This window comes from Lissotriton vulgaris, chromosome 10 (assembly GCF_964263255.1).
Source record: "Lissotriton vulgaris chromosome 10, aLisVul1.2, whole genome shotgun sequence".
In the NCBI taxonomy this organism is placed as follows: Eukaryota; Metazoa; Chordata; class Amphibia; order Caudata; family Salamandridae; genus Lissotriton; species Lissotriton vulgaris.
The window spans coordinates 981,828,975-981,856,261 of NC_141698.1; the positions used below are offsets into that span (position 1 = coordinate 981,828,975).

The 27,287-nt window shown below is 44.5% G+C and overlaps 1 protein-coding gene across 1 annotated transcript in view; it reads left to right on the plus strand.

Moving 5' to 3' along the window:
• The window catches only part of THSD7A (thrombospondin type 1 domain containing 7A), a 959,544-nt gene that overhangs the window by 671,730 nt on the left and 260,527 nt on the right, over positions 1-27,287 (plus strand). The window contains exon 10 of the mRNA XM_086941983.1: positions 23,146-23,261. Coding sequence (XP_086798109.1) covers positions 23,146-23,261 — 116 coding nt within the window. The remainder of the gene's footprint in view (positions 1-23,145; positions 23,262-27,287) is intronic.

The window sequence follows — 27,287 nt, forward strand, 5'->3', positions numbered from 1 at the left end:
CAACACTTTAGTAGTATCTAGTCTATTAGCAGGGGCTTTGTATGTTGACAGCCATGTGAAAAGTGTCATTAAGCAATTTTGTGAAATAAAAGTACAAACTGTTCAAATGTAGTTGCAGTGATTAAAGTAGGGACTTAGGGTCCAAAATCGGAAATTTAGACAGAAGGTAACATCTCTTCTCAGTTTAAATATCAGTTGAAGAATACATTATTTTGTATGTCCTCTTATGGTGAAAATGTTTAATCTAGCTCTGAAATCCCTTATTAAAATAGATGGCAGAAGGTCTAGTGCACATTTTCCCAGGCATGGCAAGAGACACAGAAAAACAGACACAGAATGGATAACTATGACCAATAGCAAATATATGCACTGATTCTGAAAGCACAGAATAATAACCCTAGAGAATTATCCATCAGGTCTTGAAATACATTAAGTATTGCCTTAAGCCTTCATCACACATGGCCTTCTATTGCCATTTTTGTTGGGAGAGCTGCCTCTCAAAATGTTATCATGATTCCATATACTATTATAAAATGTGAATTTACCACATTATTTTTTGTGAACAATTCTTCCATGACAAAGCTGGAGGATTTTGAAAAAAGTTCTGGAATTTTCGGTTTAGATTCAGAAATAATCCATTCTTAATGCTGCAACCTGAAATTACTGAAACAGTCTTGTCTTAATAATTGTCTTAGTAATGTAGGGTTTGGTATCTCTGCATGGGGCAACTCTGCAGAAGCCTGTTCAGCTATGATTAGGGTTTTAGGGCCAAATGTAGGTAAATCTTATTTACCGACTCTAAAATACCGAATTTTACCGATTCAGTATTTTAGATGCGGTAAATAAGATGTAGGTAATTATTCGGTAATTTTTACAGAATCAGAATGATTCGGTAATTACCGAATATAGTATTTGGTGGTAAATAACAAATTCTTAAGGGCATGTAGCACTGTTTTAAGTTCCAACTACATCTTGATTTACAGAATCGGTAAATTTACTGATTCAGTATTTTACAGATTCGGTAAATTTACCGAATCAGTAAATTTACCGATTCTGTAAAATTTAGGCCCCCTACATGTCAAACACCAAATACTGGTCGGTAACGGCCGAAATCGGCCGTTACCGACCGGTATTTGGTGTCCTACATCTGGCCCTTAGTGTTTAAGAAAATGGACTTTACACTGTTAGGTGGTACATGCTTACTGTTATAGGAAGACAATGTGCCGCCTCTATCGTGTAACAGTAAAATACGAGCCACATTTAGCACATTAGATAGATTTGAACTACTTTCAAAAAATGAACAGGTAGAAGGGAATGGTAGGATAGCTAAAGGCAGCATCAGTTGGCATATCAAAAATATTTCCCTGTGAGGTCTGAGGAAGAAAGTGGCATTCTTATTCATTCTTGCCTCCATGTCAGTACAAAACAGGGGCTGTCAGGTAACTACATTTAAAAGAATTTGCATCAAAAGGCCAGCCTCTGGATTTACATTTGATCTACTTGTTTATTTTTTGTAGAGAAAAAGTGGTCATCAATGAGTCATTTGCTTGGTAAGCTGCAAACTTCTTTTTGAGTCTTACGTTTAAGGCAAGCAGGTCCAGTTACACTTCTGGGTCTTCAGACAGCAGAGTAGTCCTTCTTATGATTCCTCCCATATGCAGGAGTTTTCTGTGGAGATTTCCATATTGTCCACATATATGCCCAGTGTTAGACTGTGGGTAGAATGCAATCTTTAATCTACCCCTTCAACCAGTTCTGGTCAGTTCCTTCCTTTCCACTGGATTTGGAGACAGCGTGACTAGTGAGACAAATAGGAGTCTGTCCTAGGCTAGAGTTTCATTTGTCAGGAACAAGGTAGGCATCTTTTGCAGCTAAGGAACATGGTGGGCACAGCTCTTAGGCCCTCCGGCCAAGGAAGGGGGCCTCGCTCCCCACAGCTAGAGCCGATTGTCCACTGTCTGGGAGCAATACACATCTCAACACAGGGAAGTCATCTAGGATCAGGTGACAGGTGGACAATGGCAGGAATGCCTGTTGTTTTTAAACAGAAAAATGACACCTTTCTAAAAATGTAATTTCCGAAATAGTACTATAAAATCCAACTAGACCATCAAGTTTGATTTTAAATTGCTATTAAAATCAGTCATTGAAACATTTTTCTAGTTCGACCCAAACTTAATTTAGCACTTATTAAATGTAATAGTTTAAATCAGAGTTAACCTATGGGAGAGCCAGCTTTGCACATAGAAAAATGACTTTGGAGGTCTCTTGACTCCCTGGACATGTAAAACTTTAAATATACATGTCTTACTTTTAAATGCCATGCACACTGCCCTATGGGATTTTAAGGCCTATGTTAGGGGTGATGTGCAGGTATTAGAAAGGAAGGTTTAGGCCTGGCAGAAGGTTAATCATGTCCGGTCAAATTAGCAGTTTGAAACTGCGCATCCAGGCTGCAGTGGCAGGCTGGAAACACGCTTTACAGGGCTACTGCAGTCAGTGACACAATGAGTGCTGCGTCCCACTGGTAGCATTTAATATACTGGCCCTGGTTAGGAGTCATATCATGTACTAGGGTCTTATAATTAATGACATTTGTTAGTCATGTGTATACCAATTTCACTACATTCAAAAAGAAGGAACGCGTGCATGTTACCGATGGTTAGTGCGAGTAATGCACACAAGAATTCTATAGGTAGCAAAAATAGTCAAGGTAAAAATCTTGGGTGGCAACATACAAAGGGTGGTCATCTTCAACAGACCACTATTGATTTTATATCTAGCCTGAAAAGAAAAATAAATAAACTCAGAAATCATATAACTGAAGAGGTAAATATTTTTGTTGAATATTAGAACAATTACACTAGGGGCAGTTGCCTATACATTTTTAGGTATTTCAGATAAGCTTTATGGGATAATATGTAGTATTGGCTGGGTTAAGTTACAGATGCTGTGTTTGTGCCGCATCAATGACTCTTTGCTCTGTGCCAGATGTCTCAATCTGGAACAGTGTAAAAGGGCAATTCACAATCATGCTTTAGGTGAATACTACCAAAGGGTTTCAAATACTCGGAAATAGTCCTGGAAGGGACAGCAATATTCATGCTCTGTATGCAGATTCATAATGTGCATTTATTATCACCATTGTCCCCATATAGGAAAGGGGTCTGAAACCTGAAAATTAGTGTCCAATTTGGTAGGAATATCAGAACACTGCAGCTGGCCATTGGACCACTGTCTGCTCCCGCTGATATTCTCAGCAGTCACTCAAACAGTAGAAATTATTCATCACAAACAGCTTTCATTTTAACCTCATAGCTGCTATTAAAAATTCCTCCCCAGTGCTGCGCTGTCCATTAGAACTAGTGCTGAATGGACGTTCAATGGTCGTGCGCAGCACTGGGGAGGTAGTGCTGCCGTCGGCCAATGCACCGAGGCAGCACTTAAGGGGTTAAACATTTATCTGACTGACATGTGCAGCTGATACATGCTTTGTGATCCCGTTGATAGTCGCAAAACATAGACACATTTAATTGTCAAAAGAAGGTGGAATATATCTTTACCTTCCCGCCCGTGCTTGCAATTTACAAGTTTCAGATCCTAGGATATTAACTGGGGGGAAGAGCTAGAGGAGAGGAGTTGGCCTAACAGCTAGGGCGGTCGACTACGGATCTGGGGAACTGGGTTTGAGTTTCGGCAATTGTGAGAAGTTGGCCTGATATGTAGTGTTTCCAATTCTGGAACCACTGGGTATCAGTCCAAACAAACCCCAAAGATGTCAGGTTGTAAGTCAACCTTGTAGACAAGCTATCCTAGTGGTAGCATGGACTAAGCAGCCTTAAAGGCTTAACTTAAGAGGTCGTGTTAAGCGAGCTTGTTTTACCACATACAATCCTGTAATCAAATGAAAGGACACCACACAAGTATATATTGTAAAAATATATGTATTTATTTCTAAATTACTCCCCAGTACTCTTTATGAGGAAAGGGGCACAAGCGTTAAATCAAAAGCACTGTTAAACATATAAAGTTGGCACAATTATGGCTGAGGGCGGGGGGCCACTCAGACCATATACTAAAAAAATGGTATAAGTAACACTTATCGAGCAATGGTTAGGCCTAGGGCCTAGAGATTCGCTGGGAGCAGTCAGGACAAGCAATGAAGAAGTCGGGAGTAGCCCACAGGATACGGGTGCAGCACGGAAAGTGCGGCGCGCACCAATGTAAAGTCAATGGTGCGTAAAAGTTAGTTAAAGTGAATTAAATGATACTTCCGCTGAACCTAGAAACACAAAACTTCAGTCACAGACCCTAGAGGTGTGTGCCAGTGTAAGGACACCGGCGTTGCAAAGTTACCTCACCCACAGGCCGTGGGTGCACAGGGTCGAAGTGGCGTCGGGTTCTGTCACGCAGGTTCTTGGTGCTTGGAGCTGTTGCAGCTGCAGGCGCTGTGAAGCAGAAGTGTCCGGTGCGATCCAAGGGTGGATCGAAGTAGAAAAGTACCTGAAAGCAGAGGGGACAGAGTCTGGGTCACTCAGCAGTGACCAGGGTGGAACCAGGACGGAACCAGGCAATGTCGGGCGCAATCAGGCGGTTGTCGATAGGCTTCTCTCCGCTGTCACGTGGGCTCTGGGGCATCTGCGACGTCCAGGAGCAGGTCACGATCTGTCCCACGTAGGCTCTCGCCGTCAGCACCGTCGGCTTGAAGATTGTAGCAAACAGCACTTGGCAAAAGCAATCCACGCGGAACCGGGAGATTGCTTATCACTCGAACCAGGAGGGTCAGAGTGGGTGCTCCTTTTCACAGGAGCTGGTGCAGATCTGGAGCAACCAGAAAAGCAAGTCGGTTTTCAAGTTTCGTCGGCACAGGGGCCACAAGCCAGCTGGCAAGTGACCGGGCCAACGCGTCGAGCACACACAGGCAGAAGGGCCCCACGCAGCACTCGTCGAGTGTGGAGGGGTGAGCTTTGGTGCAAGTGGAGCTCGGGGCTGGGGCTTCTCAAACCCCGGTGTACAGCTTCGAGGGTCACTCGTGGGCTGCACGGTCAGCGTCTCGTGGCCTTTTCAAGATGGCGTGCCCCACGCTTCCGGTCGCCTCCACGGGTCTCAGCTCTGCAGGGACTGTGGATCGGGCAGGTAGAAGGCAGGCAAGCTTGATCTCGTCGATCTCTGTCGCTCGAGTTCCGGCGGGAACTGCAACAAAGCAAGGGTCGAGGGCTGGATGGTGCCTGTTTGCACAGGGTGGTCACTCCTTGACCACAAGGGAGATTCTTCAGTCTTCTCACGTCGTGTAGAAAGTCGAAGGGTCCAGATTTCGTTTCTTATGTTTCTTCAGGATGATCTGAGTTGCATTGGCACTGCTCCCCCTCTTATTCCAATCTGAGGGGTGGATCTCCTGCTAGGTCCCTCCCCTATGGGTGGGACCAGGAAGGGGGGTGGTTACACCCCCTTTCCTTTGTCCAGGTCTCACTGGAGCTGGGGCTGGGCTGCCCCAGAACCGGTTTGACCGGATTATGCAAGGGGAAGCCTTGTGCTCCCCAGGCACTGTCTGGTTTCTTTCAAACCTCCCTGCTACAATCCACTATCTCCTGTCTGGGGTGGTGTCACACCTCCCTGTGACAGGAAAGCCTTTGTCCAGGCCTCCTCTGCTGAGTTTCGGTCAGCAGCAGGAGGTCAGACATGTGTCTGTGGCAGAAGCATCCATTTTGTGGATCTGAGGCTCTTTTAAAAATCAACCGCGTTTTAGCAAAAGTAACATGTCGTCCCCTCTAGAGGGGTGGAATGCTACCCCCGTCGCCAGGACTGGCGAGGGGGTAGTATTCCAAATCGTATGACACCTTACACGACATGTTTTGATAAAGCCAAACCAAAGTTGCTATATAACCGCGAGGATTATAAGGCGCTTAAGAGTATATGGTATGGCATTATCCCGGATCAGCTTAGGGAGTTGTTCCCGACAGCTGCAGACAGGCTCAGCTCATGCCAGAGCTCCATCTCACATAAAACCACGCACTCTGCCTCCAGGATTGATGAGGCCTTCCATAGGAGTGGCTCACAGGCTATATATGTGTCCAGATATAGGTTTAGATATAGGTATACTATATCTAAGCAAGGGGTGATTACACCACCTTGCCCCAGCTGAGTGATCAGCCAGTTGTGTCAATTTTAGATAGCCAGCCAGGGGTGGCAAAAGATATGCTGCAGCCCCTGGTAGGCCTTGGATGCACCTATGCCCTGGGCACCTATAGTGCTCTGTACAGGGGCTGATAAGGTGACCCAAGCCAATCTAGTTATGCACCTAGGGTACATGGAATCCATTTTACAGAGAGAGCAGATAGCCTGGGGCCCTGATTAGCAGGGAACCAGGCCAACTAAGTCGAAAACCAGCTAAACACAAGGCAAAAAATCTGGGGTAACCATAGTCAGGTAGCCACCTTCCTACATAACCCCCCCCCAAACGAAAGGAGATAAGGCTATCCTTGGCCAGGTAAGCCTTTATTGCCTGAGTGGCCATATAAGGAAGTACCTGCACTAGCATGGGTACCCCCTGTCTCATGGTCCACTAAGCAGTCCCTCACCCTAGGGGTATTAGAGGGTCTCCACCATAGGGAATCACTACCTTGGGTGTGTTTATGCAAAGTTAAAGGCTGGTTTGGATATGGAGTATTGAAGTGAGGCTCCACTATTTTTGGGCTCAACTTCCTCCAATTATCTTCCACCATGTGTGTCTTTCTTTCTTCAACTGAGTTGCACTGAGCTCTCAGGGTCAACCTCTGGCTACCTAAAGCTGGAGGCTGGGTCCCTCTGTGTGGCTTGCTGGAGGGACAGTTCAGGTTTGGGCCCTTTGGGTCCCAGGTTTGGCTGTGCCCAACAGAATCCATCTGTGGGAGGTCCCTAACTGTTTTTAAGGGGGCTCCCTCAGGAGTTTTTAAAGTTTTCACCTTACTAGGCCTACTAGTTTCGGTGCCCCTAATCTGTTGATGGGGGTGCTTTATTTGACAGGGGGCCCTCTGGGTCTCACTGTCCTTCTTGTCCTCTGCAGCCCTGGGCTGACTAAGGCAAGGTAGAGAGGGGCAGGTTACCTGCTCCAGACTGGATCCCACCTGAGAAGGGTCCACTGCCATCAGAGGCTCTGTCAGGCCAGGCCTAACAACCTCTGGGGCAGTTCCTTCATCAGGGGTAAGATCAGTTCCCTGAGGAGGCTGATCCTGTCCTACTGTCTGGTGAGGGGGAGATTTCTCTTCCTCCTCCATGCTCTCAGTTTGGGTGGAGTGATCCATCATTTCAGGCTTCACAACACACATATCTGTTTGAGTTTGGGCTGTGGCCATCACAGCCCCACCAACCTTTTCAGGAGGGGACTCAGTTTGGGTTTCTGCTGTTATCATAACAGCTTTGCTATTCTGTTTGGGAAGAGCTTTTGTTAAAGATGGGGCAGAGAGTTGCTCAGCCCTACCAACCTTTTCAGGAAGGACATCTTGGATTGGGGCTGTAGCCAGTACAGCCCCACTAACCTTTCCATTGGAGTTTACCATTCTAGAATGGATTTCCTGTTCAACCTCAGCCCAGGCTGAGATTTCTAAATCATTACCCAGTAGACAGTCTACAGGCAAGTTTGGTGACACTGCCACTCTCTTTGGGCCAATGACACCTCCCCAGCTGAGACTTACTACTGCCATGGGATGATTTGTTTGGATACCATCAATGTTTGTTACCTGGTATGTGGCACCTGGTAAAAGTTGCTTAGAGGGGACTATACAGTCAGCCACCATGGTGATGCTAGCCCCTGTGTCTCTAAAAGCTTCAACTTTCAAACCATTGATGATGGGTTCTTGTTTATATTTGCTCAAGGTATTTGGGCAAACAGAGAAGTTGGCAAACCCCATGCCAGTCTGATAAACAAGATCATTTGGGGATGGGGATCTGGATAGGCCAGGGTCCCCTTGGGCTCCAAAAGTAAACCCACCCAGATTCCTGGGTGTGCTCCCACTTCCTGGGGGATTACTGCTGACAGTAACAGGAAGTGTTGGAGCTGGCTTTGGAGGTATGTTTTCTTTATTGCCATTCTTGGGACAACAGCTGTCTGTTTTGTAATGCCCAACCTGTTTACAGGCATGACAATAAGGTTTTTTCTCAGTTGATGAAGTGTCTTGGGACCCACCCCCCTTCTTGGAGTTTTGGGGCCCTGGGGAAGTGTTTTCTTTACTTTTATCCCCACCCTTATCTTGAGGCTTGGTAGACTCCTTCTTCTGGTTATTGTCCTGATTCTTAGGCCTAATCCTGGTTCTGACCCATTTATCTGCCCTCTTTCCCAATTCTTGGGGAGAGGTCAAATCTGAGTCCACCAGGTGCTGGTGTAAGAGCTGGTTCTGACAATTACTAAGGATCTGCTCCCTCATAATCAAATTATACAATCCTGTGAAGTCATGTACTTTGCTGCCATTTAGCCAACCCTCCAGAGCCTTAGTTGCACAATCAACAAAATCAGTCCAGTCCTGAGTCTGTGTCTTCTGGGTATCTCTGAACTTTAACCTGTACTGTTCAGTGGTTAAGCCAAACCCATCTATTAGGACACTCTTCAGGACTTTGTAATTGCTGGCATCCTCATGTCTGACAGTGAGGAGCCTATCTCTCCCTTTCTCTGAAAAGGAGTACCATAAGATTGCTGCCCACTGTTCCTCAGGAACCTGCTGTACCATGCAGGCCCTCTCCAGAGCAGTCATCCATTTGTGGATGTCATCCCCTTCCTTGTAGGGGGGCACAATCTTTGTCAGGTTTCTACTATCATAGGACCTGGGTTTCTCTTTAGGAATTTTGCTGCCACCAGTGGCATCTAAGCCACTTATTTTTTTCTCCCTTGCCAAGGTAAGTTTAGCTTGTTCCAAGGTAAGCTTAGCTTGAGCCAGGGCTACCTCTTCCCTCTCTATCTGGAGTTGGACAGCCCTCATTCTGGCCCTATGCTCTTTTCTCTGGGAGGAAGTCATCCCTCTTTGAGATTCTCTTGAGGCACTAGAAAGGTGAGAGTCCCCTGATAGAGACCTCTCCCTCCTATTACCTGGGAGAATTTGGTTATGAGATCTGGGGTGGTGCTGGCCCTCCCCATTCCCATGTAGGTCCAAGTTGGCCTGGTTAAGGCTGGCAACCTGTACCTGGTTTCCCTGCTGATCCTGATCTTCAGGCTCTTCTAAATCAGAGCCTTCCTCTTCCTCTTCCTCCTCTACTACATCATCATCTGGAAGATCCTCATTCTCAGGGGAGTTTATCCCTTCACCTGATTCTAAGGGAGCCTGACTCACCTTATCTAGGTCATCCTTTTCTAGGAGAGCTATTAGGGAAGGAATGGTAGGGCCTCTGCCCTTTTTTAGCCCCCTGGCTGTGCACAAGGCACTCAGGTCTTTGTGGCTAAGGTTGTCATATCTGGATGTTGTCCCTATAGGATCAACTTCTACAGGAGCAGAGCCTGAGGCTCTACCTGTATCAGACATGACTGCTAGTGAGGTGTAAGTGGTGCACTTACCTACACTAAGTGGTTTCCTACTGTACCTTGCTAGTGAGTTGTAGTCAGGGTGTGCTACTCCCTTTAATCTACAACTACTAAGTTCAGTAGAACTTAATATGCTAAGCTTTTGATTTATATGTACCTAGAGGTACTTGATGTGATCTTTCAATTTGATAAAGATTGCAATGGTAAAACAAACAGCAAGCTCAAATCCGCACCGCTGCACACCAATGTGAGAAGTTGGCCTGATATGTAGTGTTTCCAATTCTGGAACCACTGGGTATCAGTCCAAACAAACCCCAAAGATGTCAGGTTGTAAGTCAACCTTGTAGACAAGCTATCCTAGTGGTAGCATGGACTAAGCAGCCTTAAAGGCTTAACTTAAGAGGTCGTGTTAAGCGAGCTTGTTTTACCACATACAATCCTGTAATCAAATGAAAGGACACCACACAAGTATATATTGTAAAAATATATGTATTTATTTCTAAATTACTCCCCAGTACTCTTTATGAGGAAAGGGGCACAAGCGTTAAATCAAAAGCACTGTTAAACATATAAAGTTGGCACAATTATGGCTGAGGGCGGGGGGCCACTCAGACCATATACTAAAAAAATGGTATAAGTAACACTTATCGAGCAATGGTTAGGCCTAGGGCCTAGAGATTCGCTGGGAGCAGTCAGGACAAGCAATGAAGAAGTCGGGAGTAGCCCACAGGATACGGGTGCAGCACGGAAAGTGCGGCGCGCACCAATGTAAAGTCAATGGTGCGTAAAAGTTAGTTAAAGTGAATTAAATGATACTTCCGCTGAACCTAGAAACACAAAACTTCAGTCACAGACCCTAGAGGTGTGTGCCAGTGTAAGGACACCGGCGTTGCAAAGTTACCTCACCCACAGGCCGTGGGTGCACAGGGTCGAAGTGGCGTCGGGTTCTGTCACGCAGGTTCTTGGTGCTTGGAGCTGTTGCAGCTGCAGGCGCTGTGAAGCAGAAGTGTCCGGTGCGATCCAAGGGTGGATCGAAGTAGAAAAGTACCTGAAAGCAGAGGGGACAGAGTCTGGGTCACTCAGCAGTGACCAGGGTGGAACCAGGACGGAACCAGGCAATGTCGGGCGCAATCAGGCGGTTGTCGATAGGCTTCTCTCCGCTGTCACGTGGGCTCTGGGGCATCTGCGACGTCCAGGAGCAGGTCACGATCTGTCCCACGTAGGCTCTCGCCGTCAGCACCGTCGGCTTGAAGATTGTAGCAAACAGCACTTGGCAAAAGCAATCCACGCGGAACCGGGAGATTGCTTATCACTCGAACCAGGAGGGTCAGAGTGGGTGCTCCTTTTCACAGGAGCTGGTGCAGATCTGGAGCAACCAGAAAAGCAAGTCGGTTTTCAAGTTTCGTCGGCACAGGGGCCACAAGCCAGCTGGCAAGTGACCGGGCCAACGCGTCGAGCACACACAGGCAGAAGGGCCCCACGCAGCACTCGTCGAGTGTGGAGGGGTGAGCTTTGGTGCAAGTGGAGCTCGGGGCTGGGGCTTCTCAAACCCCGGTGTACAGCTTCGAGGGTCACTCGTGGGCTGCACGGTCAGCGTCTCGTGGCCTTTTCAAGATGGCGTGCCCCACGCTTCCGGTCGCCTCCACGGGTCTCAGCTCTGCAGGGACTGTGGATCGGGCAGGTAGAAGGCAGGCAAGCTTGATCTCGTCGATCTCTGTCGCTCGAGTTCCGGCGGGAACTGCAACAAAGCAAGGGTCGAGGGCTGGATGGTGCCTGTTTGCACAGGGTGGTCACTCCTTGACCACAAGGGAGATTCTTCAGTCTTCTCACGTCGTGTAGAAAGTCGAAGGGTCCAGATTTCGTTTCTTATGTTTCTTCAGGATGATCTGAGTTGCATTGGCACTGCTCCCCCTCTTATTCCAATCTGAGGGGTGGATCTCCTGCTAGGTCCCTCCCCTATGGGTGGGACCAGGAAGGGGGGTGGTTACACCCCCTTTCCTTTGTCCAGGTCTCACTGGAGCTGGGGCTGGGCTGCCCCAGAACCGGTTTGACCGGATTATGCAAGGGGAAGCCTTGTGCTCCCCAGGCACTGTCTGGTTTCTTTCAAACCTCCCTGCTACAATCCACTATCTCCTGTCTGGGGTGGTGTCACACCTCCCTGTGACAGGAAAGCCTTTGTCCAGGCCTCCTCTGCTGAGTTTCGGTCAGCAGCAGGAGGTCAGACATGTGTCTGTGGCAGAAGCATCCATTTTGTGGATCTGAGGCTCTTTTAAAAATCAACCGCGTTTTAGCAAAAGTAACATGTCGTCCCCTCTAGAGGGGTGGAATGCTACCCCCGTCGCCAGGACTGGCGAGGGGGTAGTATTCCAAATCGTATGACACCTTACACGACATGTTTTGATAAAGCCAAACCAAAGTTGCTATATAACCGCGAGGATTATAAGGCGCTTAAGAGTATATGGTATGGCATTATCCCGGATCAGCTTAGGGAGTTGTTCCCGACAGCTGCAGACAGGCTCAGCTCATGCCAGAGCTCCATCTCACATAAAACCACGCACTCTGCCTCCAGGATTGATGAGGCCTTCCATAGGAGTGGCTCACAGGCTATATATGTGTCCAGATATAGGTTTAGATATAGGTATACTATATCTAAGCAAGGGGTGATTACACCACCTTGCCCCAGCTGAGTGATCAGCCAGTTGTGTCAATTTTAGATAGCCAGCCAGGGGTGGCAAAAGATATGCTGCAGCCCCTGGTAGGCCTTGGATGCACCTATGCCCTGGGCACCTATAGTGCTCTGTACAGGGGCTGATAAGGTGACCCAAGCCAATCTAGTTATGCACCTAGGGTACATGGAATCCATTTTACAGAGAGAGCAGATAGCCTGGGGCCCTGATTAGCAGGGAACCAGGCCAACTAAGTCGAAAACCAGCTAAACACAAGGCAAAAAATCTGGGGTAACCATAGTCAGGTAGCCACCTTCCTACAGCAATGATGCTGAACATCCTGTGATTCTGGGCAATTCACTTAATCTCCCTGTGCCTAACAAAAAAAAAAACGAATGTGTCCTCATGTAATGCAACTGGTGCTATGTAAAGCGCTCTGATACCCGATGCGGGTCAAGTTTGAGCTATAAAAAACTGTGTAAAAAAAAAAAAGCTAGGTATGAACTATCACAACGATACTATGCCAGTGCAAATGTTAGCTATATAAAATTCAATGATAAATCCTTAGCTTAGCCTTAGAAGATATCGCAAAACTGAATGTATAAATCATTTAAGCAGCCCCAAATTTACATGAATATCTTTAAACCAAGCAGTAAATTTCCCCAACCAAATTTATTGAAAAGAAGAAAAATGTAAATACCAAATTAAGACCAAACAAGTAAAAATCAGATCAGAGAAATTGGAGGCATGAATTCTGAAAGTTTACATTTCAGAATATTCCACGCCCCAGTGCTATAAGAATGGCTTGGGCGACAAGGATTACTCCTTTTTGGTGTTAATTGAATGAATAAACAACTGTTGTTGTACGCATCTCTAAATTCGATATACAGTGCCACGATGTGTCACTTTAAAAAGATTGCGCCTTTATGATCAAATTAAAGGGGTATTGTTTGGCTAGATGGGGTTGATGTTTATGCTGCTAAATGTGTTATTGCTTTACCAGTCACTTTTAAATATTTGAGCCTTCATGCACAAACAAAAGACAAATTAGTTTGACTAAATAGGTTTGATTTTTTTTTATGCTGCTGCCTGCTATATTTATTATTGTTTTACTAGTCACTTTGAAATATTTGCACCTTTATGCACAAACCAAAGGGGCATTGGTTGACTAAACTTGTTTGAGTTTTGAATGCTGCTGCCTGCTGTACTTGTTATTGCTGTGCCAGTCATTTTGAAAAAGGTGCGCCTTCAAATAGGGAATTTTTGCCTAAACTGGTTTGAATCTTGGTGCTGTACTAGTTATTGCTTAGCAGTTGCTTTGATATATTTGTGCCTACATGCACAAACCAAAGGGGGAATTAAGACTAACCTGGCTTCATCTTTTAATACTGCTGGACTTGTTTTTATCATGCACTATAAAAGTATTTTCACCTTGATGCAAGAAGAATGGGGAATTATTTCACAAAACATGCTTGATTTATTTGTATATTGCTGGCCTGGAGATTGTTGTAATATGCCCTTTGAAAGTATTTACAATTTTACCTATGGTTTACCAACTACAATTTGTATAGATTCTGTATTTAGGTAGTTGCTGATATGGTTTGCTTTAATTCTATATGCTGTGCTATTTATAGTGTTGATTACACTTGTCTGTAATATGTAGGCCTTAAATCTTGTAATTAGCATTGTTTACAATAGAAATAATAAATTAAAACCGAAAAACATCTGCATCAATGTTCTGAAACATCCAAGCATTTTTCATCCTCTTGCTTTCCTGCTTTTGTCCTGCTTACTCATAAAGACATGATGGAGGAATTGAAATTACTTCCACAGTTCACGTTATTATCATGCACAACACTTGACAGTCACAAGTGTGTGGCATGCAGACAATTCATGGTTATTTCTCTTGGAGTTGGCAGGATACTGCTTTTACAGCTTGTGTACTCATGTATATTGTCAGTCGAGTCTGTGAAATTGCAGGTTTAGGTTAGACTTTCAAAGTTTCAAGTTTGCCCATCAATATAAATTCTAATTCAGACCCTTCATAGTTGTTCTTTGTTCTTTAGAGATAGGATTGCTCCTTGGCATTGCTCTGAGTGCTGTCTCAGTTAAATCATCTGCTCTTGGAAATGTTACAAATGGCTTAGTTTATATGTTAAGCGTGTTTCCCTCTTTCTTATTAGAACTTTGATCAAGACCACATAGAAGCATGTCATTAAATGTTGGAGGTTTCAAATCAAAACATCAGATTTTTGAGCTGTGGGGCAAAGTGGTAGGTGGTGGGTGGTGGGACAGCCTGCCGGGGGGGGGGGGGGAGGCTCCATGTACTTAGCAGGGGGGCCCCTTCAAGTTTTGTTACGCCACTGGCCAGTACGCACACACAGGCCTTCAAAAGCATGCCTTTAACATGTTTAGAAACACGAGATAAGCACTCCTTCCTAATGTGTGTAGAAGGGGCATGTGCACTATCACACTCAATTTACAGTGGGAAGGTGCCCAGAGCCCTAAGGCCCTAAACAGAGAAGCAGAAATACCCTGGTGGTGTCCCATGGTAAGAGCCGACCTCCTAGGTAGGGACAACCCACATGGGGGTTCTTCATTACCTGAGCATGGAACATCCATGTGTACCTGCCCTGCCATTCACCTACTACCTGCTCCACCCCTCGGGACTTTCCTTAGGGGGTGCGCTAATGGTAGAGAAAAATGCCAACCAAAGCAAAAGCGCCACTGCGCCCCCACAAGCCTGCAATGGCAGGCCTGATACATGTTTGACAAGCTATTTTGGTGGGCAGGACACTCAGTACTGCTTCCCACTACTAGCCAGTGCCAATACCCACACCAGGTATGTGGTGTACCTTTTTACAGGGCACTCCGAGGTACAGCGACTAAACCAATCAAATAAGCACCCCTTCCTGGAATGTGTAGGAAGTGCGCACAAGCTTTCCCACTGCAGTACAGTGGAAAAGTGCTGAGAGTCCTAAGTACATACAAAGAGAGTCCTCAAAAACCAGGAGGAAAAAGTAAAACGTTTAAGGAATTCCCCTAAGAAGGGCCATGCCCAACAGTGGAGATCCCTGGTACTACAGCAAGTGTGTCTCCTTCTCTGGTAGAAGCATTTGATTATAGGGCATCTCCAAAACCTTTTCCCCAGGGGTGGAAAAGCGCATCTGCAATGGCACTCTAATACTGAGAATCTGGCATACTAAACAAAGTACTATTTATGAAGTGATTAATAGCTAATATACACTATTTAACTGGCTTGTAATTGCTGTGTTGACACTCAGGTATCCTTTACTCTGAAATAGTCGGAAATGGCTTGTTGCTGTTTTTTAATTCAATCACACAGATATGCCTACAGGTTGCTTTTGTCATTCTAGAAGCATGTAAAATTAGCTCTCTTAATATTATTTTAGGTTCTTTGAGTCACATTAATATAAATGCCCATGAACATGGAAACAGCAGGCTTGTATTACTCTCACTTTAATAAAATGGATTACTCCTGCTGGGTAAAAATCAATACTGTTGGTCTTTATCTAACTCCCAAGTAACAGACTTCTCTTAATATCACGTTAGTTTAATGTGACCTTGGCTGGGGTTTAAAGGCAGAAATCAATCGCCTGATTAAACCCACAGTCACTAAAGGCAATCACAGGCAACAAGGAAGGGTACATTTTAATTGTACAATTGACTTTCATAGCAGCTTTGAATTAGTTTGAATTGGCACTGTGGCTTGGTGGTAGAAAACTGTTTCTTTTCAACATTTAAATGTGTTGCTGCCTATTTGATTCCCATGCAGTTAGGGAAGTGTCAACATCGTGTTAGTAGCTGAAATCTATACTCCAGAACAGGAACAAAGTAATGTTTGTATAGACATTAATATAATTCTCACTATCTTCGTCTGTATATTTGGTATGAAGCTGGATAATGATTGATAAATAATGTTTTGGTGTTTTGTGCCTAAATGCATATATTTTCTATGTAGGAAATCTTACTTACTCTAAATTGAGAAGGCATGGTTTTTCCTGCCCTCTATCAGGTAGATTCATCAAGCCGAAATCGGCTCGCAAAGGGCCAGATTCTCAGAACGCTCAGAGCGCTATTTTTGCATTTGGGATTCATCATCCCAAATGCAAAAATCGCAATTCTAGAAATCGCTAAATTGCGATTAATTGCATTTAAGGAATCTCAATTTGAGATTCCTTAAATGCAATTCATGAACCATTTAAAAATTGTGAATTCGCAATCTGGGGCCGCTATTTACCGCAAAGTCTAACTACGTGGTAAATAGCAAAAACTTAGAAAAATGCACTTTAGTGCATTTTTCTAAGTTGTTTGTTACACACACATGTCCTTTTGGACATGTGTGTGCGTAACACCAGTGTACATTACCATTTCAGGGGTGCTACAGGGTGTCCTTTGGACACCCTGGCACCCTTGAAATTGCTTCCTTATTTGCGATTCGCTAATTGCTAATCGCAAATAAGGAATGACTCCCCATTCATTCCTTTGGGCCATGCATCCCTTTTTGCGAGTCTTTAATAGCGAATCCTTAAAATTCGCTATTAAGGACTCGCAAAACAGGACTATGAGGAATCTTGAGGTATGTTCTGTGTGACACATAAGTTGCGGAGTCATATTTAATCCCCTGACACTTTTTCAAAAGTGACTATTTTTACCAAATTATGATGTTTTTTTTTTTTTAAAATTGTTGCAGCTCGGCACCCTAACAATTATGATTACGCAACAAACTCTCAAAGGCTTGGTGCTGAAAAGCATGATTATCAATAACCAATTTGTGTATGTACTTGCTGGTTGTCATAGACATTATTTTTTTATACATTTTTAAAATTTTGTTTTGAAAATAAAACAAAACGTCAAACAAAGAATGAACAAATGATACATAATGAATGGCAGTCCACAACATTTTTGTAGGACAATTATAAGAATGATATTTATTTTGCAGGTGAGTCTGTAGATGAGGGCTAACGACCTTAGTGTACAAGGATAGAGGGTCACATTCACGGTGTTCATAGTTACCAACAGTAGGGTCAAACATTACATCATTCAAGGCTCTTCCCCCCATCTTTCTGAAAGCAGCCCCCTTCCCTTTTCCCCCCCCTCCAGCAATTCCAGACCATAGTATTTTATCCACGGTGCCCATATCTTCTGGAATCTCCAAGGGCAACCCCTGGCCTTGTATGTCACTTGTTCAGCAACCATATATAGATCAAGACTTGCCCTCTATTCATTGAGTGTAGGAAATTATTAGGCCCCCCAGAATTTGGCTATATCCGGTTTGGCTACCACCAACCCCAAGTTAGCTAATACGAGTTTGCATCGTGGGATGCCCACGTCCGTAGGAATTCCCAGGAGGAGAAACTTAGGTTCCAACTCCAGTTAGACTTCCAGTATAATATTGAGCTCTCTCACAATCTTTCCCCAGTAGCTCTGAATCCTGTTGCATTCACAAAGGGGGTGTATGAATGTTCCGCATTCCGTGCAGCATCTGAGACAATCCGGGTTTGTAGCTCTCTCTATTTTATGTAACCTTGCTCTATCAAAAATAAGTTGGATGTAAAATGAGGAAGAGGTGTGGCGTAGCGGCCAGAGTACCTGACTCCACACCGCAGGGTTCACAGTTCGATTCCCGGTGCCTGCAACAGGATAGCACAGCACCATGTGACTCTGGGCTATAGCTCCCTTAATCTTCCAGACGGCCCAAAGCCAGGACACCTCTCCGGAGGTAGCTGTTGGCTTTACAAATGCTGGTATTTCATTAGAATTTTGTATTGAATGAGACACAACCTTAGTTTAATCGGCACTTCACGTGGATGCATGAGAGAGGCCTCCCAATCAATATCATCCATTACAACAGTGGTTCTCTCCCATCTAGCTCGAAGTAGACCCAATTTATTGGGTTCTGTTATTGAGTAATGTGTTATAGGTAAACAAAATTGCTTTGGCTGGGATCTCCTCCTGTAGGAGTCGACCTTCTAGTGGGGTATATTCCGCTATTGTCTCTCCATCCAGCCCCTCTGCAACCCATGCATGCTTCAAACAGAGGTATGCATATGCCTGAGTATCATGGAGCTGATATCTGGCTTAAGAGTGTTGAATGAGGCCAACACACCTTTCTCTAGGACATCCCTTATTTTAGAAATACCAATTAAGTCCCATTGCCTAAAGCCTCTCAGTTTTCCAATCTCAATTATTCTAGTTCCCTCCCATAATGGGGTCAATCTGGTAGGTTTTTGGTCCCATTTCATTTGCTGCTCTGCACTTTTCCAAGCTTCTAATTCCCTTTGGGTCGCTAGTAACAGCCAGCTACTTTCCTTGCCACCATAGATATAGTGTAGGTGTGTACATTCTCTAAATTGCAGCCTTTCAGTCTATTTGTTGGGTGATCCCCAGGCGTGTGGATCCACTCATTGATGACAATGAGATGGGATGCTCTATAATATGCCCTAATATCTTGGAGGGCCAAACCCCCATTATATGGGTTTATCTGTAGTGTTTGAAGTGCAATGCCTGGATGGGAACTGTCCCAGAGGAGCAGACGCAATTCACTGTCTATACTTTTAAACATTGTTTCTGGTATCTTACTGTAAGGGTTTTGCCACATGTAAAGCAACTGGGGAAGTGTAATAATTTTATACATGGCGGCCCTCCCCATAATCGTCAGTGTCAGCCTCCTCCATCTCCTAACATCTTCCTAGTAGTTTAAAAGGACATGTCTAATGTTGTGTGCTAAGCTAATTGCCTCATCCATAGTAATGTAGAAGCCAGGGTAGGCAAACCCCTTTGTTGACCATCGCAAACAGCTAGGGTAGGTCTGGGGCTCCATCACCCCCCTTTGGGTACAATGTGAATTTACTGCAATTGATCCTATATCCAGCATGATGCCCATAGTCAGCAAAAATTTGTAGGATTTGAGGGAGTGTCTCGGTCGGGTTCATCACTTACAATAGAATGTCATTCGCATATAAAGATATGCGTTCTTCATCCAGCAGTCGGGATTCGTCTACAAAACCACCCAGCCCAGGGCGGGCTCTGATAACACAGGCCACGGGTTCCAATATAAGAGCAACAAGTAAGGGGAAAAGGGGGCATCCCTGCCTAGTCCCCCTTTGAATCGGCCAGGTCCTTGAGAGAGCTCCATTGTCCCGAACTCTAGCTTTGGGCCCAGTGTATAGCAGCGCCACCCAGTCCCTGAACCCCGAACCAAATCTGAATTTCTCCAGAGTGCATCTCATAAAAGGCGTCAAGGGAAAGGAGCAGGTGGGCCTCATCTCGGTCTTGAACAGCATCCATCCAATTAGCCACACGTCGCAGGTTATAGCGCGTGGCTCACTTTGGCATGACGCCAGGCTGGTCTCTGTGTATCAGAGGGGTAATAACCATTAAGAGACGTGTCGCGAGGATAGTGGTCAGGATCTTTGGCCCCCATTAGGTCATCCCACTGGTGAATGGGACCAACCGCCATAAGGTGGGGGTCCCGGTGTACATATTTGGATGCGCCCGCCACAGTGGCCTTAAAGCACCGCCCGCCGCAATGCTAAACATGCACGTTGTGCATTTCAATGCACAACATGACAGGCACCTTGTGGTGCCTGTCATGTTGTGCATTGAAATGCAGGGGGGTACCATAGGTACCCCCCATGTGCACCCCCAACTCCTGGAGTCCCTGGGGACCCGCAACGAGCCCCCGCATGCTTTTCTGTGAAAGGCATTCACAAATACCCATGCTATTATGGCTGGCGGTGTCTAATAGACACGGCCACCATATAAACTCTTTTCGTCCGCCGCGGTACCCCCGCCATGCTAATGTGGCGGGGGGTCATTCAGGGTAGAATGGCGGGCGGATCGACCCGCCAGGCCGGCGGTGGCTACCGCCAGCCTGGCGGGCGCGATCTGCCCGCCATCCTAATGGGTCCCTTTGTCTCTATATTTAATAACGAGATGGAACAATAGGGCCCACAGTCATCTCGGGGTTTCCCCGCTTTGGGTATCCCTACCACTGTTGCCATTCTAAGTTTGCAGAGAGCGTCCCATTGTCTTTGAAACCCTGAAACATCTTAAGTAAATGTGGGGCCAGTAGGTTACTGTGTACTTTAAAAAAATCCCCTGGAAGTCCATTTGGGCCTGGGGTTTTCCCTGACTTCAGTCGACCAATGGCCTCTGTTATCTCTTCCAGGGTGATATCTTCCTCAAGCCTATCCCATTCTCCTTGGGAGAGACAAGGGAGCTTGATGTCATCAAAGAACTTGGTTATTTGTGCCTCATTCATTTGTGCTCGGGCTGCAAAGAGTGTAGTACTGGGCAAAAGCCCCCGCTATATCTTGGGGTGTCGTGTAAGTATGGCCTTGTTGCCTGATGGTATAACCCACCTCGACTCCAATTCCTTCCAGCTCAACCAAGCCAGCAGCTTACCCGCTCTATCTCCGGTCTCATATAATCTATGCTGAACGGCGAGCTGGTGAGCTTGCGCCCCTTAGGTGACCACTGCCTGGTATTCCCTTTTAGTAATATCAATTTGACAAAGGGAATGTTCACTCAACATGGAGGTACCACTACTTTCAAGGTCCACTAGGCTGCGTTCCATAGCCATAATCTCTTGGGATTCCCGCCTCTTTTATGGGTAATACTATTTTGGGCTCTATCACGTTACACCACCTTGAAAGCTTCACATAAAATAACTGCTAACTGTACTGAGTCGTAGTTTTCCTTGAAGTAGAGCTCGTGGCATTCAGTCTCCAAGTTTTACCTTGACCTCCCCTTCTCCCTCCCACTCTTAAGAAGAGCGGTGAGTGGTCAGAGATACCACTAGCCAAATATTCTATCTCCTCTACATGCTCAAATTCGCCAAATGGGGCAAAGAGGTAATCCAGCCTCGAAAACACCCTGTGAGCCCCAGAAAAGTATGAGTATGCACGTGTAGATGGGTGGTGGTGCCTCCAGAGGTCAGTTAACCCAAGGGCTGCCTGGAACCTCGACAGTGCAGTCGCTTTATGCCACCCGGGTCCTGTCAATATCCGATCCAGAGAGGGGTCACTCACATCATTAACCACATGGCTGCTGGGCGTTTTCCCCCCCCTGTGCTGGAAAATGCCATTTTAGTGGCACTATGACGAGCTGAGCTCGTCATCAGCACACGACACCCGTGGGTGATGACGAGCTCAGCTCGTCATCAGCATCGAAAGGGTTAAAGTCACCCGCGATGATATGTGTGGCGCTGCTCGAGCCGTGGGGGAGCATTGACACTAATAGGTAAACATGTTTTGTGATTCCAGATGCCCTGGACTGCTACATATGTGCAATCTGGGTCCCCCGATTGTCTAGTAACCCGGAAAGGGGGTGATTTTTTGATGATGATATCCTCTCCCATCGAACCTTGGGTGAATCCCGCACGTGCTAGGGTGGTGTAATGCCCCCTACCCAAGAATGAACAGTGCGGACCCATGAGATGCGTCTCCGGTAAAAATATTATATCTTGTTTGAGCCTTTTAATGTAATTAGATACCAAACCTCGTTTGATTTTGTTCCCTAATCCATTGACTTTCCATGTCATCACTGTGTAACTGCCCACAGCCAATGTGAAGAAACTATTAAAGCACCCCACACCCACCCCAGTCTCCGAGCAGCGCCCAGACATCATAGATATTATTGATCGTATGCTGAATGGTTATACAGATTTTCCCAAACTAATAGTGTCACAAATCACACCGCTGCAAGTTGACACCTCGAAAATCCAGCAAATCTGCACCAATTCCAAAACACTGTAACAGGGGCAAGGCACCTTGACTGTGCAAGTTACCTAAAATGGACCGAACATTGAACCGCACATTGGCGTTTCTTCGAGTTTGAAACATTTATTGTACATTGGACTGTAGCATGCATGTCTCGCTCATTTAGCTACTCTCTCCTGCAGTACCAAAAAAAGGAACTCATAATCAGAGAATAGGTTGTGAGTTATTTAATACTATTGATGCTACTTTATTGAAGGTGCCCTCATCCGTTATCATGTTGGTGTTACAAAGTGAGACAACTGTTTTATAATGTCAGAAATAAACCGATGGCTGACATATTCTAATAGTCAGGCTCAGTTAGGAGTCAAAAAAGTGCTGCATTGCTTTTCCTTGTCCATATGACAATGTATTCAACTGTAATCTACTTGTTAGCCACAATCTGCTTGTCAAAGTTGCATCATTTTCATAGTAGCAGACAGGCACTTACCACAAGAAATGGATGAGAAAGGTTACCTACCCTTCGTCAACATTTTTGTAGGTACAAAAGGTGCTAGACATGTTGATCAATGGACGGGATGAGATCCCAAGCTTGTCAGTTTACCTCTCTAATGGTGTGTATGTGGTAGATGGAGTAGCTATTTGGATTTTTTTTGGGACATAGATTAGTATAGATATTATAAAGGTAATGTATATGGTAAAATAGGTTAAGCCAGATTGCCTGCTTTTAACAACATTTCAAATTGATATGTTAGTAATGGATGGATTGTGGCACCTACATGCGCCATATGTTAAATCTTGCAAGGCACCTTATTGTGCTAAGAACCAAAAAAAAGTTGTACAAGAGTTATCATTAAATACTGGTAGGTCTGATTCTGCCATTTTTAGTTTGTTTGAATGCTGTGAAAATTATTAAGATCTTTAATCTCTAATATTTGATAGTAAACTACCATTAAAACCAAATTTACTGTGTACAGATAATTTTAACATCTGCTAACAAAACTCACCTAAGAGCAACCGTGTTGAACAAAGGCAGCATGCTTGTCATGCAAGAAGGATTCCCCATCTGCTTTTCTGTTTCTTGTGTAATAATGTTAATACTAATAAATCACCAATACAATGTTTTTATTCGTCCAGACTTTTAATAGATATTGTGTGATTATGCTTTGCATTTTGTTTGCATTTCAAAGAATACATTTGCCTTGAGGCATTCGATAATTCTGCATTGAGTGATGTTTTTATTGTTTAATAGGTGTCCTGAAACTCTTCGGCCAGATACAGTCAGGCCTTGTTTGCTTCCCTGCAGGAAAGATTGTATTGTGACACCCTACAGTGACTGGTCCCTGTGCCCCACCTCATGTCAACAAGGTAGGATATTTTCTGCTTTTCTTTTATAGTAATTCTCTCGTACTTTTCCATTGACTATTATTAAGTATTTCATTTACCAATAAAATAATTCACACATGTTTTCTTTTTTTCATTTACTTATATTGATTTACAAATCAACCAACACACCGAAGGGTCAAGGCACGCTAGTCCTGCACTTATCAATATGAAGTGATGATGGCAATTATGAACTGTACAGTGGTGCAGATAACCAGATATGTGATCCCTCTAGACCTCTATAAAGGAAAATAATTTTCCAAGCAAAATTCTCAAAAATGGTTCAGCCCTCACATGTCCAATTAAATATGTGTATGACACATTATTTTAGTCTATATTGTACAAATACGAAAAGTCTGACAATTTCATTTCAGACAACAAATGTAGGAGTTATTCCTTCTTCTTAAAATCCTTTTATTATTTAGTTTTTTTTTTTGAGTCACAGCATGACGTCCAGGTCCGCGAAAAGGCTCTTTTCACAGAACCGGATAGTACTCCATACATTACACACTCTATTCTCCTGTTATATGGCACAACATGAAGAACATGTGAGAAGATCTCTCACTAGTTGAGCCCTGAAGAAGTCCCAAGTGGACGAAACACTTTGGCTACCAATTTCACACATTGATTTTAAAGAAAAACTAAAGAATAAAGAATAACATGATTTTAAGAAGAAGAAATGACTCCTACAGAGAAATAATGCCATACATAGATAGTTGCCAACAGTGAAACCTTCCTTTTCTTTGTCATCATATAAGTTGGAACCCTTCAGTGGAAATTAATAATATTCGGATGGTTCAAACCCATCTACAATCTCTATTAATTAATTTATTTGTTGTGTCTTCTATAGAATTTAATTCCAATAATTTATATTTTGGAACTACGTTTTTGTTTTAAAAGTGTTATACTTCTCCACCAAAATTATGAAGTTTGTGACAAACTGTGAATTTTTTAATAACTACACACAAAGTTAGTCAGAATTAGGCAGAAAAAACAACATTATTGTACTTATTGCTTCAAGTAGGCTGGTGCTGCCTAGGGGGCAAATTCTGTGCATACAAATAGACCACAACATTGGAGCAAAACCTCCTCAATGCTGTTCTTCATGGGATATCTTTGAGGAAGACTCCCTATACTATGTTAGAAACTGCTCTACCCTTCTTCATATAATACACAGATGGTGCTCTTCTAAATCCCCTACCCTCTTGAGGAGTTTAAGGGGTTTCATCCTCAAAGCAAATAATGGATTCTTTGCACCCCTTAATATTCTGATTAATCAACATGCAACAGCGTGAAACAATCTATGCCTAAAACACATCAGAGGGAAGAATTGCAGCCTATCATTATGATGGTCTAGAAAACATCCTTCCTATATTGAGTGCTTGTGATAGACATGGAAATTTCTATTTCTCTGAGGTATGCACCCAGGCCAGGCTTGAACCACCACTCTTGTCAGGGCAAGTTAGATACACATTGAAAAGATATCTTGTGCTCACCCTCTGGTAGCTTGGTACAGAGCAGCCAGGATTATCTAAAGAGGCAATCTGCAAAGTATTTGTGTAACACACACAGTAACACAATGACTTCACTTCATTAATACTCCACGGTTCAGAAAAATAGAGAACATTTATCTGGGCAAAATAAGATCAAAACAACTAAAATCCAATCAGTAGAAGTCGAGATATGAATTTGTAAAAATTAAGGACCAGATATATGACCGTTTTTTTGCAGTCACAAACGGGAAATTGGTCCGTTTGCGACCCCCAAATAGGTATTTACAATGTCGAAACTCTATTTTGTGAGTCGGTAACCTATTACTGACTTGCGAAATAGGGTTTGCGACTGACTATTAAGAAAGGGGGTGCCAAGTGCGTCCCTTCCTAATAGTGAGTCACACTTCTATGTACAATTGTTTTGCAACCAGAATTGCGGACGCAAAACACTTCCAGTTTACCATCTGCTTCAAGTATGTGGTAAGCCACTTGCAAGGGGTCCCCATGGGACATCTTTCCCTTTATGACTCGCAGCGGAAACGGCCTACTCTTAAAAAATTAAACAGATACGCTTCATTTTTCCTTTTTAAATGCATCCCATTTTCCTTTAAGGAAAACAGGATGCATTTAAAAAATCCTGCGTCATTTGAAAAGCAATCAAAGACATGGTGGTCTGCTGACCCCAGCAGGCCACCATCACTGTGAGGGCTGGTCATTCCCAATGGGGTCGCAAATTGAGACCAGCATCATGAATATTAATGAAGCAGGTCATTTGTGACGTCATTGGGAATAGCAAACAGTGTCTGGGACACGGTTGTACATTCCATTTTGCGAGTTGCAAATTGGGAGTAGCAAAACAACACAATTTGCGACTCTCAACATGAAAGAGTTGTACATCTGGCCCTTAATGCAAAAACAGTGCTTAGAAGTCACAAGCGGTCTAAACTTTGCTTGAGGTCACAAGTGACCAAGTAAATCCAAAGTTCAGGCCAAGTGTGATGGAGGGAAGGCCGGCTAAAGGACCCTGGCAGGGTCTTCTGGAAAAGTACAGTGGATGGAGCAAACTGTCACTGTTGACAGTCCGTTGCATTGTTCCGATTCACACAGTTCTGTCTTCCTAAAGTCCAATATTGTTCTGAAGAGGGGTAGCACATTATGCCTGTCACTAGCGTGTGGGTTAAGGTGACTCCTGGATAGTCTCACACCAAGGACAAAACAGTTCTCAGGGGTAACCCTACCCACTTTTGCAGTGGTTCCTCTGTGCCCTACTGCAAACAATCTAACAGTGGCCCTCCCCACCTAAATCGAACGTAGGAGAACTGGTCATCCCCTGAGCAGAGCAACCCCTCTTCTGTGATCACTCAACCTGAGATCTAGGGGTAGTTCCTCTCCCACTGTGATTGGTGCCTGGCTGACCAGGAGGAACAAAGGATGGGGCAGGCCCAGGGGTTAACTGCAGCTGCCTGTGACAGGGTCAGCCCCATTGTATTTAAATGAGTTCCGGAGTACTGCCCTGATGGTCATCCTGTCAGAGGAACAGAACCCCACAACAAACAAAAGGCCAGTTATCTCAGCTCTGGGAGCCACATCACAGCTTATCAACGGGCTATTCCACTCAATTGTGATAGTTGACAGCTCATTCAAATGGGCTTCTAGATGATTTAGGCAGGTAAAAGTGCCTTTTAAAAGCACATCTTGCATAATATTCAGTACAAATTTGACTTTACCAATTAATTGGATTTGTAATAAATATTTTAAAAAGTCCAATATTAACCCTTTCCGTGTGGGGCGTATTTTCCGCCTGTGCTGACTCCGCCTTGCGCGGGCGGAGTCATGACGGAACGGTTCCGTCATCAGCACAGCTCAACCAGTGCTGATGACGGAACCGTTCTGTCATCAGCATGGAAGGGGTTAACTTTGTAGGTGCTTCCTAAGGGAAGATAACATTATTTACTTTTAATATTATATCCCATATTATATCCCAATGCTTTCCAATAAAACAGCTAAACCTGCTACAGGGAAACAGCTTTTGGGGACTTGGGTGACTAATTAATAGTTAAAATGCGGTGTTAGCACTGTCAAAAAGGGTTATTTTGACAGATTGAATTAGTAGTACCAAAACTCCATAAGAGGGCTACAGTAGAAGGTCTGTGGTCATGTTTTACATTGTCACTTCTGTGCTACAGTCCATTAATGATATTTATCTTACTGGTATACACTTTGTTCCATATACCAGTGACTTACAGGTAAGTTAAATGTGACAATTAGGAGTATAGGCAATTTCAACATGTTTTGTGGGTCAGAGCACATGCACTGGAGCCTGGTTGGCAGAGAACTAGTGTACAGTAAAAACAGAGCAGCAGCATCAGTCCAGAAAATGGGGTGGGGGTGTGGGAGGGGTGATCATACAAGAAGAGACATTTTCGGAGAAAAAACAATCAGAAACATGGTGGTCTGCTGACGCAAGAAGGCCACCATTCCTGTAATGGCATCCAGCCCGTAATTATAATTCACACTC